General features: G+C 40.3%; 1 protein-coding gene across 1 annotated transcript in view; it reads left to right on the top strand.

Moving 5' to 3' along the window:
* The window catches only part of pkdcca (protein kinase domain containing, cytoplasmic a), a 53,457-nt gene extending 34,069 nt beyond the window's left edge, over positions 1–19,388 (top strand). The window contains exons 6-7 of the mRNA XM_073050718.1: positions 16,291–16,464; positions 18,039–19,388. Coding sequence (XP_072906819.1) covers positions 16,291–16,464; positions 18,039–18,124 — 260 coding nt within the window. The 3' untranslated portion in view covers positions 18,125–19,388. The remainder of the gene's footprint in view (positions 1–16,290; positions 16,465–18,038) is intronic.
* The last annotated feature ends 1,305 nt before the right edge of the window (positions 19,389–20,693 follow it).

Below are 20,693 nucleotides of genomic sequence, written 5' to 3'. Positions count from 1 at the left end.
TCTTGTGGTCAGGTTGTTTCCCTGCTTGTGTCTTGATTTCATGAGTCATTTTAGAAATCTGATGTAACTTGGTGTCTACTGATCTAAGTCCAGAAAATACACGCACAGGATTATACCATTCCCTATACACTGCTCCTTTTGGATCGTTTTATAGGGGAACCTGGACCATGTTATCTTGGAGATTATACAGTGTTGAGCATCAGGATAATCTGATTTGCTCAGCACCGTATTGGACTGAGAGTCGAATGACTGAAATGGTGATTGGCATCTGACTGCTGCATTCATCTAGTGTATCCAGCCATTGCTGCACACTGGTGTTTCTGAGCAAACATATAGGATGTTGCTGTGGAAAGGTATCTGAACCAAGACTCACAAGACAGTGGTATGTGAGATACCTCGTCCTTACTGCAAGAACTGGTATAGGCACTCTCAAGAGGAATTGTTGAATTGTGAACAAGTACAAAAACCTTGCCCAGCTTCCTCTGAAAAGTCCTGTTCTGCCTTGCACCTCTGAAGTGTTGAAAAGCGCTTTCTCTGCGGCAGGCTGCGCTATGTGCCATGCTATAAGAGACAGTGCCGACCAGATACATAAAGTGAAGTCAGAACAGCAGATGATCTGCTCCAAAGAAAATAATAACTATGTAAGTATATATGGTATAGATGTACCATAATATACATGCTATGTTTTGCATCCAGAGAATAGCAAAGTAGCTTCCAAAATATTTGCTATATTTAGCGCATGAAGATATTGGATCTTTGCCTTTCCTTTACTGCTTATCTCACCAGTTGTAAGTACTCCAGCACTGTGTAACACATGTTACCACTTTACAAAGGTTTGGAAGGCCTGTCTCATAGCAACCTTGAGTAGCTCCATGTAAATGTATTAAATACAGAGGAAAGCCATGCCGATGGACAAGTGCAGGAAAGTGAGTGCATTACAACGGAAGTGTTGGGGAATGTATTGCCGTGTTGTGCTCCACATATACATACAGCAAAGGTTGTGAATGGTATCTTCAGTAATTCCTCACTACAGACAAACATCAGTAATGGTCTCTGATCTGAAGTACAATTTGGGCAAGTGTATTCCTTTACAAAAAATGCTTTACTTCAGTCTTTACTTCACTGAAGACTTCCCATAGTCAGAATAGCTAGATGCTCAGTTTAACAAACGTGCTCTGAAAGTATTATTCTGTTTCTATTTATTCACTTTCTTACTCAGGAAAGCAACTTGTGCTCGACCTAACGTTCCTTTGAAAGCAATGTGTGCACCATAGCTTTGAGCCAGGTTCTGCAATGTGTCACAACAATCAGATCATAAAGTGATGAAAAGCAAATTATTTGCAGAATTAGCTAGCTTGTGTTGTGCAATTTATTATTTTAAAATCTTTTTGTTATAATCCTGTTTAAAACTAGTTTTACTTGGGAGTGGGTAATAATTTATCACCCTCATCCTCACTCCCATGATCATTGTAGCCAGAGCTGTTCTGATCTCATTTGGAATATTAAGCATTTTTAGAAGTTGTTGAGTATGAGTACTACAGGAACTCTTTTTTTTCTTGTGTTGTCTATTTTTATGGGGTATTTTAACAATTTTTTATTAGTGACTCCTTTACTGGATATTTTAGTCATTTATGTGCTCTGATTGCTGTGTTGGCTGTGGGATTCAATCATGCAGTGAGCTTAGGTTTTCAGTGACTCCCTTATGAACAACTGGAAAGGTGCCATCTTAGTTCCTCATAAAATTTATTTCTTGCATTCTGCCCTTACTTTTGGTGCAAAATTGAGGAGAGAATCTGATCCAAGGGTTTATAAATTTACATGGCATAACTTGTGACACTGGACCCCAAATTAAACAACTGACCTCATGAGAACCCAGTGACCCTGAATCAAGTGCATCATTTGCCTGCTCAATAGTTTTTGCTGTTACCATAAGGATTGACCACAGATGCATTTTGGCATGGAGGAACAAGAAAATTGCCAAGTGACTGCGTGGGTCAATAGATTAGTCTACTATCCTGGCCCAGAACAGAAGGATGACATTATGGCCCAGAACAGAGGGATAAACATTTCTGATTGGATAAGTTAATTTCAAAGCTCTCTCAATAGTTCACTGGGTTCATGCACCATCTGGCATGATTCTGAACATGGGGATTATAAGGACCCAATTTCAAACTCTGCTTTGTGATGAGATGATGATCTGATCAGCTTGCAAGATGGAGAAGGGGACAGATCAGCTGAATTTCCCTTTACCTTGCAATTTACATTGCTGAAAACCGATTGTGTTCTGCTGGATGATGCCCTTCACAGTCCACTAGCCTGCCAATACTCATTATCAATGCTAAAAGATGATCCCTGCTTACAGGAGGTAGCACAGGGCTAATTTTCTCAGCATGTCAGAGCTTTCAGAAAATAGGAAATAGAAGGAAACAAGTTTGAGCAATCTCAGCCCATTTCCTGTTCTCCAATGAGGCTTGTAGAGCAACAGTGAAACTTAACTATCAAAATGAGTACTTGATTATAGGGTCACCATTTCCTTCTGGTCGATAGACGGTTCGATTGATCAATGGTTTTGGCTGGTATGGACCTCCACTAGTCATTATGAAATTACTCATGGAAAGTAACAAAAGCTATAATTTTGTTTTGGACCTATCCTTGTTGTTTAATCAGCTTGATGTAAATGGGGCATATTATATACTGCAGCCAAAGTTGTTATCAAAACCTCTTCAAGTGGAAGTAATTCTGTAATATAGAAGTGACGTTATAGGATATTTGGTTCTAAGAACACAGTTCAACAGAAGGCAATAGTCACATTAAAAAGATTAAAATGTAGAGCCCATTTACAGCTGTACATATTAAAAAAATCTTCATCAGTAATTATTTTAATTTGCTGCATAGCTTAGCTTAAAAGTTTAGAGACAGCTGGGGAGTTGAGGGGGGAGAAAAGTTGACTTTTTTCCCGTGAACCATGAAGAAAAGAGGGAGTTGAGGAGGGGAGCGAGGCTGAGTGGCAGCCAAGGGTGCAATGCGGGCAAGCCAGAGGATCGCACCGACATGCTTCACATACTCCATTATTAGGATCCCATCAAGGAACCTTTTTTGTCTAACAGAGCAAGAAAAGTTTTGTTAATTAAAAGTCTCTGTACTACTCACGTCCAGAGAGAAGATAAGCAAAATAGTTTTGCGTTTCTGATTTTGGGGGAGGGGCAGAAGGCGCCAGTCCAGCTCTCTCACCAACAATCAAGCTCAGTGTTTGGGATTTGATGAAGAAATAGTTCAGCTGAATAGACGCTACTTATTAAAAGCTACATTCTTTTTGTGGGAGCTGAACTCAATAGAGATGTGCACTTCATCAGGTAATGGATATTGAATCTGCTGAACCAAATTTATCTGTGACATCTTTTTTCAGAAGTATGTAGACTTTGTGTAGATTTAATAGATGAAGCTTTCTGTTGTAAATCACAAAAGAACTTTTTTTAAAAAAAAAATTTATTTACTGCTTTGTTTATAGGTTATTTTGAGATGTTTAAGGTCTTAAACCTCTCGTCAGTTTGCAAAGAACTAAGAATAAAGCTTACATATTTAACCACCTGAAGTTTGCAGTACACGTCCTTTTTATCTAAAGAAACAATTAGTTAAATGCTCGTGGGGCAACAAGTGTTCAGTCTATTGCTTGTTAACTAAGCCCAGCTAGTTGAGAAGAAATAATGTGCTGAATATTTACAGCAGGTCAGACAGAAAAGCCAGTTTGTCTCGGAGTATCAGATTGAGTGATTTTTGAATGTAATAGATCCGTGTTCTGCTTCTACCCTGACCCTTTTTCCACTGAACCCAGAGCCAGAACTACCCATATCAGCAAAAGGATTTTTAATAGAATTTTAGTATGTTGGACCATGAATGCTTAAGTAATTTAGTAAGGCAGAAATAGGCTGCTGTAACTGTTAACACTAATAAGCAGTGTACTGTGGTATATCTGTTCTGTTAAATGAGATGTGTTTTTATACCACAGGTACAGTGACACATATCTGTGTATATTACAAAGAAAACTCTTGATATCCTTTCCCGAAGGCTTGATGCTAATGGCACACAGATTAGGTAGATCCCAAACCTATGACCAGGTGTGTGAATGTGTTAAAGTTGTTCTTGTGAGCTTTTGTTAAGGAGGGACTAAAGTCAACCCGATTTACACATCTGGTTGCAGTAACATTCCTTCCATGAGAAAGTGCACACCTGTGGATCCCGGGTAGGAACTGCATTGTGGGTAAGTCCAAAGAAGTGTCGACTGCTTGGGGTCACTGTTGAGGATTACAGAAGAATACTCATAAGACCAATTACTGGTACACTGTGTGATAATAGGTAGACAGGGCGGCAAGGAAAACGTTTGGTTTCATCAGTCAGGAGTACAAGAGTAGGACATTGGTGACACTGCTCTTGGACTATCGCATGAAGTTCTGTCACCATGTTATAGGAAGAAACTGTTAAGCTGGAAAGGGTGTCGAATAGATGCACAAGGATAATAACTTGACTGGAGGGTTGTATAAAGAGAGATTGGATAAGTTGAGTGTAGGAGGCTGAGAGGTGTCCTTAAATAGGTACATAACATCATGGAAGTCATAGATAAATAGACACAGAATTTTTCTGAGAGTAAGGGAATGGAAAATTAGAGCATAGATTTAAGGTGAGAGGGTCCGGAAGGGCAAGATTTTTACTCAGTGGTGGGTATGTGGGACAAGATGTCAGAGAAGTGGTAGTGGCAAGTACAATTGCATTGATTAACAGACATTTAGACAGATACGTGGGTCGCAGTGGGTTAGAAGAGATGTTCCCAACCTTTTTTAATGCTCTGGACCCCTAACATTAACTGAGGGGTGCACAGAACCCCCCATGTTGGGAACCCCTGGTTTAGAAGGATATGGATCAAGTGCAGGCAAATGGACATAGCTCAAGTCGGCAACTTGGTTGGTATGGATGAGCTGAACCAAAGGGCCTGTTTCTGTGCTGAATAACTCTGAGCCCAGCAAGATTCACTTTTAAGGAGAATACAGTGAATTCGGAAGCAAATAGGGAAAGCATACCACCAAAAACAACTGTGCCTAATGAGATCAGTATATTGATTTACATCACCATCACGGAGTCCTTTAGAAGCGTGACTTACCCAAACTTTCACAAGAACTCACTAAGTGAGCTATTTATCAATAATATAAAGGTTATCAACATTTTGTTTTACAAATGGAAAGACTATTATGAAGTTCAGTGGTTAAGTGGCAGACTTTTTTTTAATGGCAAACTCTCAAAGCCCATCTTTTAATACTTTAATCTCACAACTGCAAAATAACATCTGTTTGCAAATGACTAATGTGACCTACCCAGTCTCATGGCTGTAAATCTGTTTGTTGTACATTTAAGTTGCACGTGGCAATAAGCACTGCTTTGCCAAAGATCGTGCTTTGCTGAAAATGAAAGGAAGAATTTGAGGAGCTGGAGAGGCTGCAGCCAGATTTTATTTTTAAAACACATGCTTTAGGCTCACCATAGTATATAAATTCATCTGTTTACAATTAGCCCAATATGCTGTGTGTCTCTATACAGTCCTACTCATTTGGATTTTAAAAAAATCTATCCGTAATCAGACTAGCCAACTCTCGCTCATTCAGAGGAGTCTCATGAGTGAGGTTGCTTTCTTTCGCCCACCTGTTTTGGCAATTAGCTCTTATCTCCCTCGCCAAAATATCCCGCGGCCTTCCTTGCTCTTCAGTGAGCAAAAGGTACAGAATGTGTCAACAAATTCCACTCCCAGGTGGGCTGAAGGAAGAGCGAGAGAAAGTGAAAACGAAAGTAGTAGAAGGGAAAGAGAATGGGATAAAAGGAATAGTTGATGGCGTTTGACAGTGTTTCTGACAGATGGTGATTACTGCCTTTAGCCACAAGTATGCTTGCAGAGTAACACATAACGTCTCAGATGTTTGACCTGCATCTGAAATACTCCAGTTTATTATTTATCTGACTGGGTGTTTTGTTTTACTTGGAAATATTGTTAACACAGATTGAAATAATGTTCATGAGGAAACTGTTAGCACACATACAAAGGGTTGATTGGCAGCCTCTTGATGCAAATTTCAATAGTTTCTGTGACTTAGGTATTTCTGGGAGCCAAGGTTAGTAGCTATTAATGCATGTTTTGAAGAGAAAATTAGGAAGAAAATGGATGACCCATAACAACGCCATCAAACAGGATTTTTTGAACGCCCTTACTGTGTACTTATTTCTAGTTTCCACTTTGGAATGTGCAGCAAAGGGTGGAACCTTCATGGAGAGTAATTCCTCAGGAGGGAGCGAGAGAGAGCGAGCGAGATGTGCTGCTCTGTAACAGAGTTAAATTGGTAATAAGTATACAATCTCTAGCTTAAGCTGTGAAGCTAAAACAAGAGCTTTAGAATAGGAGTGGTTTAACCAGGGTGACAAAATAATGTTTATCTATAAAGGAAGTAAGAAGGAAAGACAAGGGATTGCAGATGCTTGCATCTGAGCAAAAAAAAGGACTGTTGCAAGAACTCAGCAGTATCTGTGGAGGCAAAAAAATAGTTGACATTTTGGGCTGAGACCCTGCATCAGGTCTGAGATTATAAAAGGGACATGGAAGCCAGTATGGTGCGCCACAGTAGTGCAATGGTATTACAGCTCAGGACTTCCCAAAGTTAGGAGTTCAATTCCGGCGCCATTCTGTACATCTTCCCTGGAGAATGTGTTGGTTTTCCCAGCTGCTCCAGCTTCCTCCCACGGTCCAAATATGAACCAGGTGGGTTAATTGGTCTTTGTAAATTGTCTTGTGATTTAGGTTAGGGTTAATTGGGGTTGTGGGGTGGCGTGGCTTGAAGGGCCAAAAGGGCCCACTCTGAGCTGTATCACTAAATAAATATAGAGGTGGGGGGAATGTTTGTGAGGATGGGGGGGAATGAAGTTGTAGCTGGTGAATTTTTGTGAGGGTGGGGTGGAAACAATGGCAGAGGTAGAGGAGGAGACGACAAAAAAGGGCTGCAGCTAATGGGATTTGATAAGAAAGATTGAGTGAAACCAGATAAGAGAGACTGGAGAGAAGAGAACATGGGGAGAGAGGATAGGGGCTGATTGAGTAGAGTGTATACATGATAGGCAGATGGAATCGATTAGGGCAGAGGAAAGAAATTGAGTAACAAGGGGCTGAAAGGGGACCAGATGGGCCGAGGTAGGCATGAGAGTCATTGGGTAGGGGGCAGTGTACTAATGTCAGTAATAATTTGTTTTCTGGATAATGGGAATATTGGCTTCACAATATTTGAAATTGCAATTGAATATTGAGAAGCTTTTAAGGAGTACTGATGGAGCTTATGTATGTTCTCTCAAGAGAGAAAGGGAAGGCAATTAAAGCCTGAGCTCTGTGAAAGATTAATGCGATAGAGAATAAAGAAGAAGGCCACATGAGAGACCATGTTGATGGCACAACTGAGAACAAGGCTGATTATAGAAGATGTGGAGAAAGAGTCGTTACCAAACTTAGGACCCTGGGAGTCAATGCCTCCCTCTGCAAATGGATCCTTAACTTCATTACCAACAGACCACAATCAGTAAGGCTAGGCAGAAACACCCTTGCTGAAATTATTCTCAACACTTGTGCTCCACAAAATTCCATCCTCAGTCAACTACGTTACTCCCTATACACTTATGACAACATGGGGGGATTTTGCTCTAACTCCATGATAGATGATGATATCATGATACTGGGATGTAATGATGTTGAAGTACAGGAAGGAGATAGAGAGCTTAGAAACATGGTGTCAGGGTGACAACAACTTTTTCCTCAATGTCAGCAAAACAAAAGAGTGGTCAATAACTTCAGGAAGGGGGAAGTGCACATGTATCATCTACATCGGTCTTCATGTTGAGAGAGTTGAAAGCTTCAAGTTCCCAGCAGTGAACATCACGAATAGCCTGTCCTATCTAGCCATTTTGATATCAAGCCAATAAAGCTTGCCAATGCCTCTACTAGAGAAAATTGGCATATCCCCATTGAGACCTACTAATTTTTATTAATCCACTGTAGAAAGCATATACTTAATATGGCTTAAGATGGCAAATGCTCTGCATATGTGTTTTAAAAAATAAAAATAAAAATGCAGAGTTGTGTACACAACTCAGCACATCACGGAAACCATCCTCCCTCCATGGACTCTGCCTATACTTCTCACTGCCCTTATTAAAACAGCCAGCATAATCAAAAGACCCCAGCCACCCTAGGCATTCTCTCTTCTCCCCTCTTCCACTGGGCAGAAGATACAAAAGCCTGAAAGTAAATATCGCCAGGCTCAGAGACCCCTTCTAATCTGCTGTAGTATAACTGTTAAATAAAATGGACTGTTGACCTCAATCTATCTCATTATGATCTTGTACTTTATTGTTTACCTGCACTGCACCTTCTCTATAGCTGTTACGCTTCATTCTGCATTCTGTTATTTTACTTTGTTCTATCTCAATACAGTGTAATAATTTGATCTGTATGAATTGTGTGCAAGACAGCTTTTCCACTCTATCTCAGTACATCTGACTATATTAAACCAATACCAAATGAGATTTGCAACGGGAGGGTAAGAGAAAGACCAGCAGAAAATATAAAAGGGAATCCAAAACTCAACTATAGATGGGTAAATGTATATTAAAAGAATTGTGGTCAATTAAGTGCCAAAAAGAAGATTCACATGGTGGGAGAAGTTAATCTTTAATAAGCCTATCAGATTGGTATCTACTTGTGAAAATGATGCTATACAAGTCACAGCAAAGGAGAGGCTAAAGCTGTTGTTAAAAAGGGATACTGGAAAGACTAACTGTATTACAACCAAACAAAAAAAATTAGTCCAGCTTGGATATATCTGTGATTGCAGAGGGAAACGAGGGTGGCAACTACAGGGGTATTGATCATAATCTTCCAAACATAGTTATGAGGTTAGTGTCTACAGACTGGAGAATTAGAAACGCTATATTTTTGTTCATGAAGGAAATCTAGCTCTGGGGACTCAACACTGGTGAGAAAACTGGAAATAGAGTAACTTGGAGATGTTTGGATTAATTGGGGGGAAAAAGCAACTTGAAATTTTTAATAGCAAATCATGTACAGTATCTTTGTGTTTTGATAAGGTAACAGGGAAAGTTGAATTCAATTATGAATGAGTCTGCCTATGCTATTCTCCCAGGCAAATACATTCTTAATGCAAGTTGTTCACTGTGTTGTTTTTTGTCAGTCACCTTCATTCTGCCAATTATAACAATTAATGGACAGTTAAAAATGAGCTTAAAAATGTGTAAGGATTTTGAACTTTAGAAATGGAGTTATAGAAAACAAAAATTTCTTTTGAATCTTTGTAATACATAGACATACTCCTGTTGTGACAATCTCTATTTCTGGCTAGTGCAAAGGCCTTGGTTAGAAAAGATGTGAATGCCTTAGAAATTTGTGCAGAAGAAATTTACTAGAATCATTCCAGTAACAAGGGACTTCAGTTGTGTGATCTGACTGGAAACACTGGGATCTATTGTTTGCTAACTCCTGTCTTGCTGAATTGGCAGAAGAAGATGGGTTCCTAGTTGTGACTGGGGTAGGTATAGAACATTAGAGGAGCAGGCAAGAAGAGGGGGGATAAAACGAGGTTCAGTATTGTTAGAGAAGATTGGATTGTACTGTGCCTGGAATCACGATCAGAGTCAGGGAAAAAATTGGAGCAAGGGTTGTGCCGAGAAAGGATTATGTTGGAGTTGGACAGATGGGTGGCCAAGTGTCGATGCTGGGACATACTAACTACCTGATCACATAAACTTAGCTGTAGTAGGTGAAAAAGCTTTTAGACTCATCTTATCAGTATTTCCATTTTAATAGTTTTTTTTCTTGTCAGGTCATTTGAGTTATGAATTATAAAGCTGAGATATCGATCAGCCATGATCCAATTAAATGGTTCAGCTGGCTATGGGGTCTAAGTACCTTATTCCTATTCAGAGCTCCCTAAGTTTCAAAATGCTAATCTTTTCTTCATAAAAGGATAAACAACGGCACCTAGATGGCGTTTGGTACAGGACCTGTACAAAAGGGATGGAGTACACTTGAATCTGAGGGGGACCAATATTCTTGTTTGCAGATTTACTAGAGCTCTTGGGAGTGGTTTAAACTAATATGGCAGGGGGGTGGGAGCCAGGATGATAGAACTGAGGATGAGCCTGCAAGTTTGCAAGTAGATGATGGGTGTATTATGAATGTAAGGAAGGACAAGTCCAGTGACTGGGTACAAATGCAGACAGATTGTACCAGAGTTAAATTGTACTGCAGAGGCAAAATTCAAGAGGGCAAAGAAAGCAGGACTGTAGGTGCTGTATTTAAATGTGCGTAACATTCAGAATAAGATGGACGAACTCATGGCACAATTAGAGATTGGTTGGTATGGCATTGTGGACATCACTGAGTCGTGGCTGAAAGAAGGCCATAGTTGGGAATATAACATCAAAGGATATACTTTGTATCGAAAGGACAGGCAGGAAGGCATAGGCGGTGGTGTAGCTCTGTTGGTAAGAGATGGAATTACATCTTTAGAAAGAGGTGACATAGGGTCAGAGAATGTTTTGTCTTTGTGGGTGGAGTTAAGACATTGCAAGGGTTTAAAAAAAATAAATAAAACCATTATGGCAAACGTATAGGTCTCCAAACAGTAGCCAAGATGTGGGATTGAGATTGCAGAGTGAGGTGGAGAAGGCGTGTAATAAGGGTAATGTCACAATTGTAATGGGGGACTTCAGTATACAAGGGGATTGGGGAAAATCAGGTTGGTGTTGGATCGCAAGAGAGGTAATTTGTCTTAATGCCTACAGGATGGTTTTTTAGAGCAGCTTGTGCTTGAGCCTCCTTGGGGAAGGGCTGTCTTAGATTGGGTGTTGTGTAATAACCCAGATCTTGTTAGAGAGCTTAATGTAAAGGAACCCTTAGGAGGCAGTGATAATAATATGATTGAATTCATACTACAATATGAGAGGGAGAAGCATTACTCGTATGTATCAGTATCGCAATGGAATAAAGGGAATTAGAGGCACGAGAGAGGAGCTTGCCCGGGTGGATTGGAGGAGGATACTGGCGGGATGATGGCAGAGCAGGGATGGCTGAAGTTTCTGGGAATCGTTCACAAAGCGCAGGATAGATATGTTCCACAGGGGAAGAAGTTCTCAAATGGCAGGTGTAGCAACTGTGACTGACAAAGGAGGCTGAGGATTGCATAAAAGCCAAGGAAAGGGCACATAATATAGCAAAAGTGAGTGAGAAGTTGGATGATTGGGAAGCTGTTAAAATCCAACAAAAGGCAACTTTTAAAAAAAAGCTACAAGAAGGGAAAAGATGAAATATGAGGGCAGACTGCCAATTATATAAAGCAGGATACCAAAAGTTTTTTCAGTTACACCAAGATTAAAGGGGAGGTGAGAGTTGATATTGGACCACTGGAAAATGATGCTAGTGAAGTAATGGGATACAAAGAAATGGTAGATGAACCTAATGGGTACTTTGTTGGTCTTCACTGTGGAAGACACCAGCAGTGTGCCAAAGGTCTGTGAGTGTCAGGGAGCAGGAGTGAGTGCCATTGCTATTACAAAGGAAAAAATGCCAGGCAAACTCAAAGGTCTTAAGGCGGATAAGACACCTGGACCAGTTGAACTACATCCCAGCATTCTGAGAGAGGTTGCTGAAGAGATGATAGATGCATTGGTCATGATCTTTCAACAATCACTTGGTTTTGGCATGGTCCCGGAGGACTGGAAGATTGTAAATGTCACTGCACTCTTTAAGAAGGGAGGAGGGTAAAAGAAAGGAAATTATAGGCCAGTTAGCCTAATTTCAGTGGTTGGGAAAGTGTCGGGAGTCTATTGTTAAGGATGAGGGTTTGAGGTACTTGGTGACTAATGACAAAATAAGTCAAAGTCAGCATGGTTTCTGTAAAGGGAAATCTTGCCTGACAAATGTGTTAGAATTCTTTGAGAAAGTAACAAGCAGGGTGGACAAAGGGCGCAGTGGCTGTCATTTACTTGGATTTTCAGAAGGTGTTTGATAAGGTGCCACACATGAGGTAGTGTTGAGGAAGCAACGCGATTGCAGCAGGACTTGGACGAATCAGAAGAATGGATGAAATGGCAAATGGAATACAGTATTGTCAACAGTTTTGGGCCCCATATCTCAAAAAGGATGAGTCTAGAGGAAGTCCACAAGGATGTTTCCAGGAATTAAGGGGTTAACATATGAGGGGTGTTTGGCAGCTTTGGGCCTATACTCACAGGAATTTAGAATGCAGGGGAATCTCATTGAAACTTACCGAATGTTGAAAGGACTAGATAGGGTGGATATGGAGAGGATGTTTCCTATGGTGGGGGAATCCAGAATTAGAGGGCACAGCCTCAAAATTGTGGGCTGACCTTTTAGAACAGAGGTAAGGAGGAGTTTTTTTTCTTGGCCAGAGTAGTAAATCTGTGGAATGCTCTGCCACAGACTGCAGTAGAGGCCAAGTTCGTGCATGTATTTAAGGCTGATGTTGATCATTTCCTGATCGGTCAGGACATCAAAGGATATGGCGAGAAGGCAGGTGTATGGGGTTGAGTGGGATCTGGGATCAGCCATGATGGAATGACAGAGTAGACTTGATGGGCTGAATGGCCTAATTCTGCTCCTGTGTCTTATGGTCTTATAAAGACATAACGATTTGCATTTAAAAATTATTAAAATCAATCCCCTTGTCTGGACTAGGCTTCAAAGTTCCCAGGTCATAGGTTATTGTTGAGAATTACAGATATTTAATCTTTCCAGGTTCCATTTGGTGATATTGTGGCAGTGTTTGGTAATCAGAATCACATGTAAAAACAGAATACAGCTCTTTTTTTTAAAAAAGCATCTGCATTTCAATTATTTGCTCCGTTCATCTTGGCTTTTTGACACAAAGTATAATGTGAAGATGAAAGTAACAATGTAAGGAAGTGATTTGACAGAATCCCATTTCTATGTACTGCTAAGGATGCTCTATCACACTTGGAGTAGTCGAGCCTGCAGAGGCTGGCAGCCCTGTCTGTATCGCATCATGAGCATGTGACATTGCCAGTCAATTGTTAGTGTTGAAAGGGTTAAATGCTCATACGCTTAATCTGGGATTCTTTAAATAAAGGCAGATGGAAAGCTGCCATTGCTCCCTATGCAGCAGACAAAAAAGCATTTAGAGCATTGAAATACATATGCTTTTTGGCAGCCTAACGCAAATAGATTGTTACCACCAGATACAATACCAATAAGACCCATGCCAAAAGCCATTAATCCACTTAGAAATCAGAGATGCTGGCATTAAAATAATGTTGATTGGAAATCCCATTTCCTTTTACAATCTTTAGTCAGCAAAATGCTGACAGATTCTGGTAATGTATGTTCATAGAGTTATTGATAGGGATTTTCCCCATGATTATCTCAATCAGGAGTCATAATCACAGGGATTATGCAGGTCACTAAAAGATGTGAAATAATGGAAATGGATTACAATCCTATTCTGGTGAGTGGTGAGGTTAAGATTCACCCTGTGTATTGCTATTTGGTGCTTCATGCTAATCACATTACTAACCGCTACTGGTATATCCGGCTCAAGTGTGCTAATAATCAGCCTCTCAAAGCACTTCATGATGGTGGATCTCAGAGCCACTGGATGGTGGTCATTAAAGCATGTTGTCTTGTTTTCTTGGGTATTCTGATGATAGTAGCTTGAAGTAGATGGGAACCTCAGATTGAAGCACTTCGAGATTAAAAATGTCTCCAAATACCTCCACCGGCTGCTCTTAAGGACGTGGTAAAATACACATTCCAATTCCGTTGCTTTCTATGGGTTCACTCTCCAGAAGACTGATCCTACATCTGCAACAGGGTTCAGGTACATTGGAGGCAGTTGGGGTGGGTAGTGTCATTCCAATTCCCTTTTGTTCAAAACGAGCATAGAATGTGTTAAGCTCATCAGTAAGAAATGGGCTATTGTCAGCATTGCTGCCTGACTTTTGTTTCCTGGGCTGTCATACCATGGGAGCCTTGTCATAACTGACAACTGGTAAAGCACAAGTCCAGTGGAGCCTTGGCACTGGGACTCATTGCTGGTGTTCTATAAAGCTTCTGATGCAGACAGACGTTGACATCAGGCGCTTCCCCTAGGTTGGGCGTTCAGTCGGAATAGGCCTCGGGTCTTGACCACCCCTTTCCCTCCATGACTCAGCCCTTGCATCAGGTTGGGTCTAGTGACTTGGTCCTTGCAGCTGCCGTGGGTCAGGCCTTAGGTCTCGGGACTCGTCTCAAGCTTCATCCAATGCTCAAGATTCGGATTGAGTCAGTCCTCAGTACGTGGCCTCTGCTGCCTCCAATAATCAGGCCTCAGGGCAGGTCAGTTCTCGACATTGTTATCGGGCACAACCGCTGGTCAGGTCTTCACTCTGGTAGGTGCGTGGCACAGATCTCTGACCGGTGCTTCAAATGGGTCTGGAAGTTTGGTTTGGTGGTGGGACCTCTGTGTGATCAGCTCCTTACCATGAGCAGGCTTCCACGTGGATGATCCTGTCCTAGACCTTGCTGGTTCTTTCCTTCTGAACTGCAAGTCAGGTTAGTAGATAAATCACTCCGGGAGATCAGAAGATTGCCAATTGTGTAAGTAGATTTAAAAATCATTATTAGTAATTCTTAGAGAATTTAGAATTTTATAAAAAAGTGCTGTGATTGTAATTGAAGTAACATGTAGATCTGCAGAGAGCAGCTTACAATGAGTTGCTACACTCTAGAACCATCTTGCATCAATCAAAGTATTAACTCTGTTTATCCTCTCATGGGTGCTCTCTGACCTGCTAAGCATTCTCAGTTTCTGCTTTTTTTAAAATTTGTGTTCTTTAATGGATATTTTGAGATTTTTATTATGTCTTTCTGCCTTTATATTTAAGACACTGGTTTGGAGATGAAGCTGCAAAAAAAAAACAATGGGTATTACTTTCATATCTTGGCCATACTTTATCCTGCAACCAATGTTAAGGCACTGTTTGGCCATTTTATTACTGTTTTGGAAGTTTGTAATGCACAGATTTGTGAACAATTGGATCACCTCAGACAATTCAGTGGGGCTACTGAGGTCCTATAAATTATTATGATCACAGTTACCCAAGTATTTGCTTTTCTTGGTTCCATCTCTGCTCTGCACTTCCAGCTTCCTTTATGAATGAGTGTATTTGTCAAAAGGAATTGCTCTGTCTGCATTTGCAGGGGGAGTTTATATCAACTGTTGGCTTGACTTTCCTAACATCCTTCTTTGTGTTTGTCTTCTAAATGGGATACCTAGTGAGCCAGAAATGCTGCTGGATAGAAAGTGTACAATTGGGACATGACGTCAAGAGAATATATGTGGCAGTAGGGAGGAATTGTTAAAAAGACGTTTAAGAAGTAGCTAAGAATCTTTCCATATCCTACTTTAATAGGTCTCATCCTTGGGTTCTATCCAAATCTGCTGCCTTAATATGCCAGGATTGTTGAAACTTGAATTTAGACTGTTCCAAACTTAAATTAAATGAAATACATGTGTATTTACAGAAGAAACATACACTGTATTCTGGAAAATACATTAGGCATGATGTAGATGGAATTCCAGTTACAAATTAGTCCTGCTCATGTCTCTATACTAGCTACATGATACACTTTGTTTTTAAAAAAAAGTGGAGGCTAGTAGTGGGAATTTGTGTATCGATGCCAGGGACAACATATCTTGATCAAAATCGAGTGTGTTGCTGAATTTCACGTTGCAAAATGTGTTTTCACTACATTCTCACAAGCAATCCATTGAAAGTAGAATAATAACTGGGCCATTTTATCTTTAATTTAGTTGCAGTATACAATTTTACAGTTGGCTCCACCACTTACTTTTGAACATCGAGGAGCCAATGATGATCAGTGGATTGCCAGTGCTGATGACTAATGACATTTTCTGCTGAAAAACCCAAGAGATGGTTGTAAAGGCAGGACTTCCACAGCTTTTATAATAATAGAGCAAGAAACCAGTAAAGAATGAAAAGGAGGGGAGAAACATTGACCTTCATGACGTTGTAGACATGATGTGTTTTGGATGAGAGGATATGTAGCCCAAACTGCATGCAGTTGAAAAGCAGGGCTCATTCCACTGATTATTTTTGTTTATCAGTTTGCTTCATGTACCAATGACATTAATATTATTTATTGCATTTGGTTTGCAGATTACAAGCAACTACCTGATGTTACTGTTCCTGAGGAAAATTATAGATGTTGGCCATCTTACCATCATGAGGGTTGCCTTCTGTCTGTATACGACATCAATGAGGCAATGGATATCTGTGATAATCATTCCCAATGCCATGCCTTTGTTTTAACCAATCAGACAACCTGGTCCGGTAAGTCTTATTGCAGACTAGGAAAGTCCAGACTAATATATTGATAATGGTTCAGTGAAAAGATCGAACTGAGCAAGTTAGATGAGAACTTTGGCCTAATTAGACCATGTGAACCTCATTAGGAATAGATAATTCTGCTGGTTTCTGTTATCTGAGTTTCTAATCCTTTACCAATGTTTTCTATTCAGCTGCTTTCCTGACATGCTGATGACTTGTACTTCATAGGCAAGATCAATCCTACAGGATTCAGTCCCAGTGGGAGCTCAGTACTTGCAATATCAGAACAACTTAAGCACTAATATACAAGACATCATACAAATCTTAATCTCGGGCATAGGTGTAGTTACATCAAAACTAAATACTGAATTAAAAACAAAGTAATGACTAGGTTAACCGATCAGCCCTTCTATTCTGGACTCAAAGTATAATCATTGGAAAAAATATTTGTTACTTTTGGTTGCAGCTGCCTTTGCCCTAACTGTATCACACACCTGTATGCTGCATTTAGAAATTCTGGACTTTGGGATACTCCTCCTGTACGGGCAGACAGCCAGCCCTCGAGTGGCATGGTAGCGTAGCGCTCAACCCGATACTTTACAGTACACGTGACCCAGGCTCAATTCATGCCAATGTAAGGAGTTTGTATGTTCTCCCTGTGACCCTGCGGATTTCCTCTGGGTGTTCCGGTTTCCTCCTGCAGTCCAAAGACAAAGTGGTTGTAGGTTAATTGGTCATTGTAAATTTTCCTGTGATTAGGTGCGGATTAAACCGGGGGATTGCTGAGTGGCAGGGCTGGTCGGGCCTATTCTACACTGCATCTCAATAAATCAATAAAAATGAGGTCAAACATTCTACAAGACTGTAGGGTACCCAAATTGAAAAATGTTGCTGCAATTTGAGATGTTTTAAAAAAATGTATGCAATCCAAGAAATGTTTATATTAAGGGACTGTTTAAAGTGTTGAAGTCTACTGAATAAAAAAATTCTAAAATAAAGATATGGCAATATGGAATCTGATTGAATGACAGATGTGGGCAGGGAATTTGCTTTTAAAAAACATAGGGACTACAAATTATAAGGTGCATACCAGTGGTGAACTGGATGAACCATTGATCTATTTTTCTCTGTCATGTCCTCGTGCACACTTCAGTGATCATGGGGAGTGTAGACTCGGATCAAGTCCAGCTGCTGGTGAATGTGAGTGGGGAGATCACTTCAACTTGTACGAGGTCAGAGTGTGAAAATTCCAGGCACTGGTGAAATCTACAAATGACTCTTTACTGAAAGATAGTTTTAATTACGTCTATGAGCTGCTGAAGGATGTGCAATGTAGCAGTAACAGTAATAGGTGTTTGTCTGTCAGCATAATATTCCAGTACATATTTTAATTGGAAGCTTTTTAGAAGTGTCTCATTTGTTATAGTATACAATCAAAATAAGCTCGTCATTTGACATGTACCTTGGTTATCTTTACTGCAATGAGTTTTGAGAGAGACACTAGCAATTCAGGATGCCTTACTTTAAAGAACTTCAATCGTTTTACTGTCCGTCTCTTTTACCTCTTCCACTTACAGGCCGACGTCTTGTCTTCTTCAAAACCAGTTCGAATCGCATTGTGCCTGATGTGGAGAAGATAACGTTTGTGAAGGTGGCAGACTGAGTACAGCATGCAGTTGGGACACTGAGTTAAAACTATCTTGTCAGGGAACAAAAGGAGAGGCCCTCCACGGGCCAGGTTGCTTGCTTGGGGGTGCCGTGTGACGGGGCAATGAGCTGTAGATGACCAACACTTGGAATGCTGATGACAAACGTGCAATGCAGCGGGGTGGAAATGTGAACAGCGCAATAATCCAAATGTGCACGTAGCTTTTTAAATGCAAGCTCACGTTTGAACCTGACAATCTCCTCCTTTTGGTACTAAGCAAGCAGAACAACAATGACCCACAGTGCAGAGATGTAGATGTCAAACGATCCTCAATTGTTTGGAATTTGCTCTGCATTAGCACACAGAAATGGATTAAGTGTCACTGTGGTCCTGGCATTTTTAATTTTAAATCATAACAATAGCATCTTATTTGCCCTTATTTTCTGATGTTGTCTTCCCCTCCCATACTTTACGTGCAGTCACACTTTCTGCAAAGATTGGTTCATATTTTCCTGGTGATGCTGTTCCTGATAGCTGGCAGGGCTTGTGCGAAGCCAGTTCAAATAGAACGTCCATTACAAGTGTTTCCTCCTTCTCCCCAAATCTCAGGGAACCTCACGGTTAAAACCTATCCTTTGAAGTTGGCCCTTTAAACTTATTCAGATAAAATTTCCTTCCTGTTTTGACTGAGATTATATCTTTTTATTTTAAATAGACCCTATGCCTAATTCTAAGGCACTAACTGTGACTATTCACATAATATCTGCCACTTAAGCATTGGTGCTATTAAATGAGTAGACTATCATTTCACTGCTGTTCAGTACTGTCAGAAGGAAGGAGAACATTAGAAAGTCAAACACAATGATACACCAAGAGCACAACTGCCAATTCATAAGGTGTATTTTTAAAAAAATAGTATTTTGTGATCGACAAAGTTTGTCTCTCATTTACTTTCTGTGAAAGCATTTGTGATGCAATGACATAAGTCATAATTCTTTCAGATATCTAGAGGTATTTTTCCAGCTTTGGACTTTAGTGAGGAAGCAATGCCAAATGAAAAAGGGATGTGGATTGTGCATGATTTTCCAGCACTATAGTGACATCATAAAGAATCGTGCCTGTATTTCCATTATGTGCTTTTGGTGCATGAGGCTTTCCACTGAAAGCAACGCAGAAAGTCACCTTTTAATATTTTTAAAAATGTGATATCCATATTTTTAGTAAACATTTATTTATTAATTTTTTTATTGAAAAAGGTATTAAATTTGTTGAAGTGAAATGCAGATGTTGAGTCTTTTATTTTAGTGACAAGGTGGATTTCTATTTGAGGACTGATGTAAAGACTGGTCCGAATCAGATACTCCATCTAGCAGTGGTTTCCATACTCTTCACATATGGAAGGATAGGGTCCTGGGGTCCTGGAGCCTGATTCGTGTAGCTGGACAGTCAGAGTGTAGGGGCCAATGTTTTTCAGGAGTTGAAGATGGTGGGGCAATTTACATATTTTATTGTACATAGAACATTACAGCATAAGAACAGGCCTTTTGGCTCACAATATCTTGCCAAACTGAATAAATTAATAATGAAATGGCCAACTAAATAAATCACTTGTGCCTACAATTGTCCATATCCTTCCATTTTACCCCCATTCCAGGCATCCACCACTCGCGGTGTTTTTAAATAATAAAAACTTGCCACCCTTTGAAATTTCCCCCTCTCTTCTTAAATGCGTGCCTTCTGGTGTTGGTCTTTTTCAATCCTGGGGAAAATATACCGTCTGTCTATTATACCTATGACTCTCATAATCTTACAAACCTCTCTCAGATTTCCCCTTTTTCTCCACTGCTCCAGAGAAAACAACCCAAGTTTGTCCAGCCTCTCATTTGTAGCACATACCCTCTAATTGAGGCAGAATCCTGGTAAACCTCTTTTGCACCCTCTCCAAAGCATTGACATCCTTCCTGTAATAGGGCTACCTGAACTGTGTGCAATATTCCAGATGCAGTCTAACTAACTTGCTGACTTTTGAACACACTGCCTCAACTAATAAAGGCAAGCATGTCTTCTGAGCCATCCTACCAACCTGTGAGGTCACTCTCAGGCAGCTATGAACTTGGACCCCAAGATCCCTTTGCTCGTCAACACTGTTCAGGGTCTTGTCTCTTTATGTTTGACCTACCAAGATGCAACACTTCACATTTGGCTGGGTTAAACTCCTTCTTCCATTTCTTTGCACATGTCTGTAACTGATCTATATCTCATTGTGTGCTCTTTGCCACTCATCGACACTATCCACAACACCACCAATCTTCATATCATCTGCAAACTTACTAACCTGCCCATCTATATTTTAATAAAGGTCATTGTATGACTCATTCCTGAGATAATAAAGTGTTTTATGGTTTGGGGAGAGGGAGTGGTTTCTTTGGCATGCATGGGTCCTATAAAACAGGCTGGTTGAATGTGGAATTCCCAAGAAGCAGTTCTTGGTTAAACTGAGTTTGTAGCAGGGACAAATTTTTGATTACACACTTAATTAAACCAGAACATTACAGTCTTCTAAAAACATGTTGGGGGCGGTGCA

The sequence above is a fragment of the Hemitrygon akajei genome, chromosome 7, assembly GCF_048418815.1.
Source record: "Hemitrygon akajei chromosome 7, sHemAka1.3, whole genome shotgun sequence".
Lineage (NCBI taxonomy): Eukaryota > Metazoa > Chordata > Chondrichthyes > Myliobatiformes > Dasyatidae > Hemitrygon > Hemitrygon akajei.
Note: the sequence above shows the minus strand (reverse complement) of the source record. Positions and strands in the feature narration are given on the sequence as shown.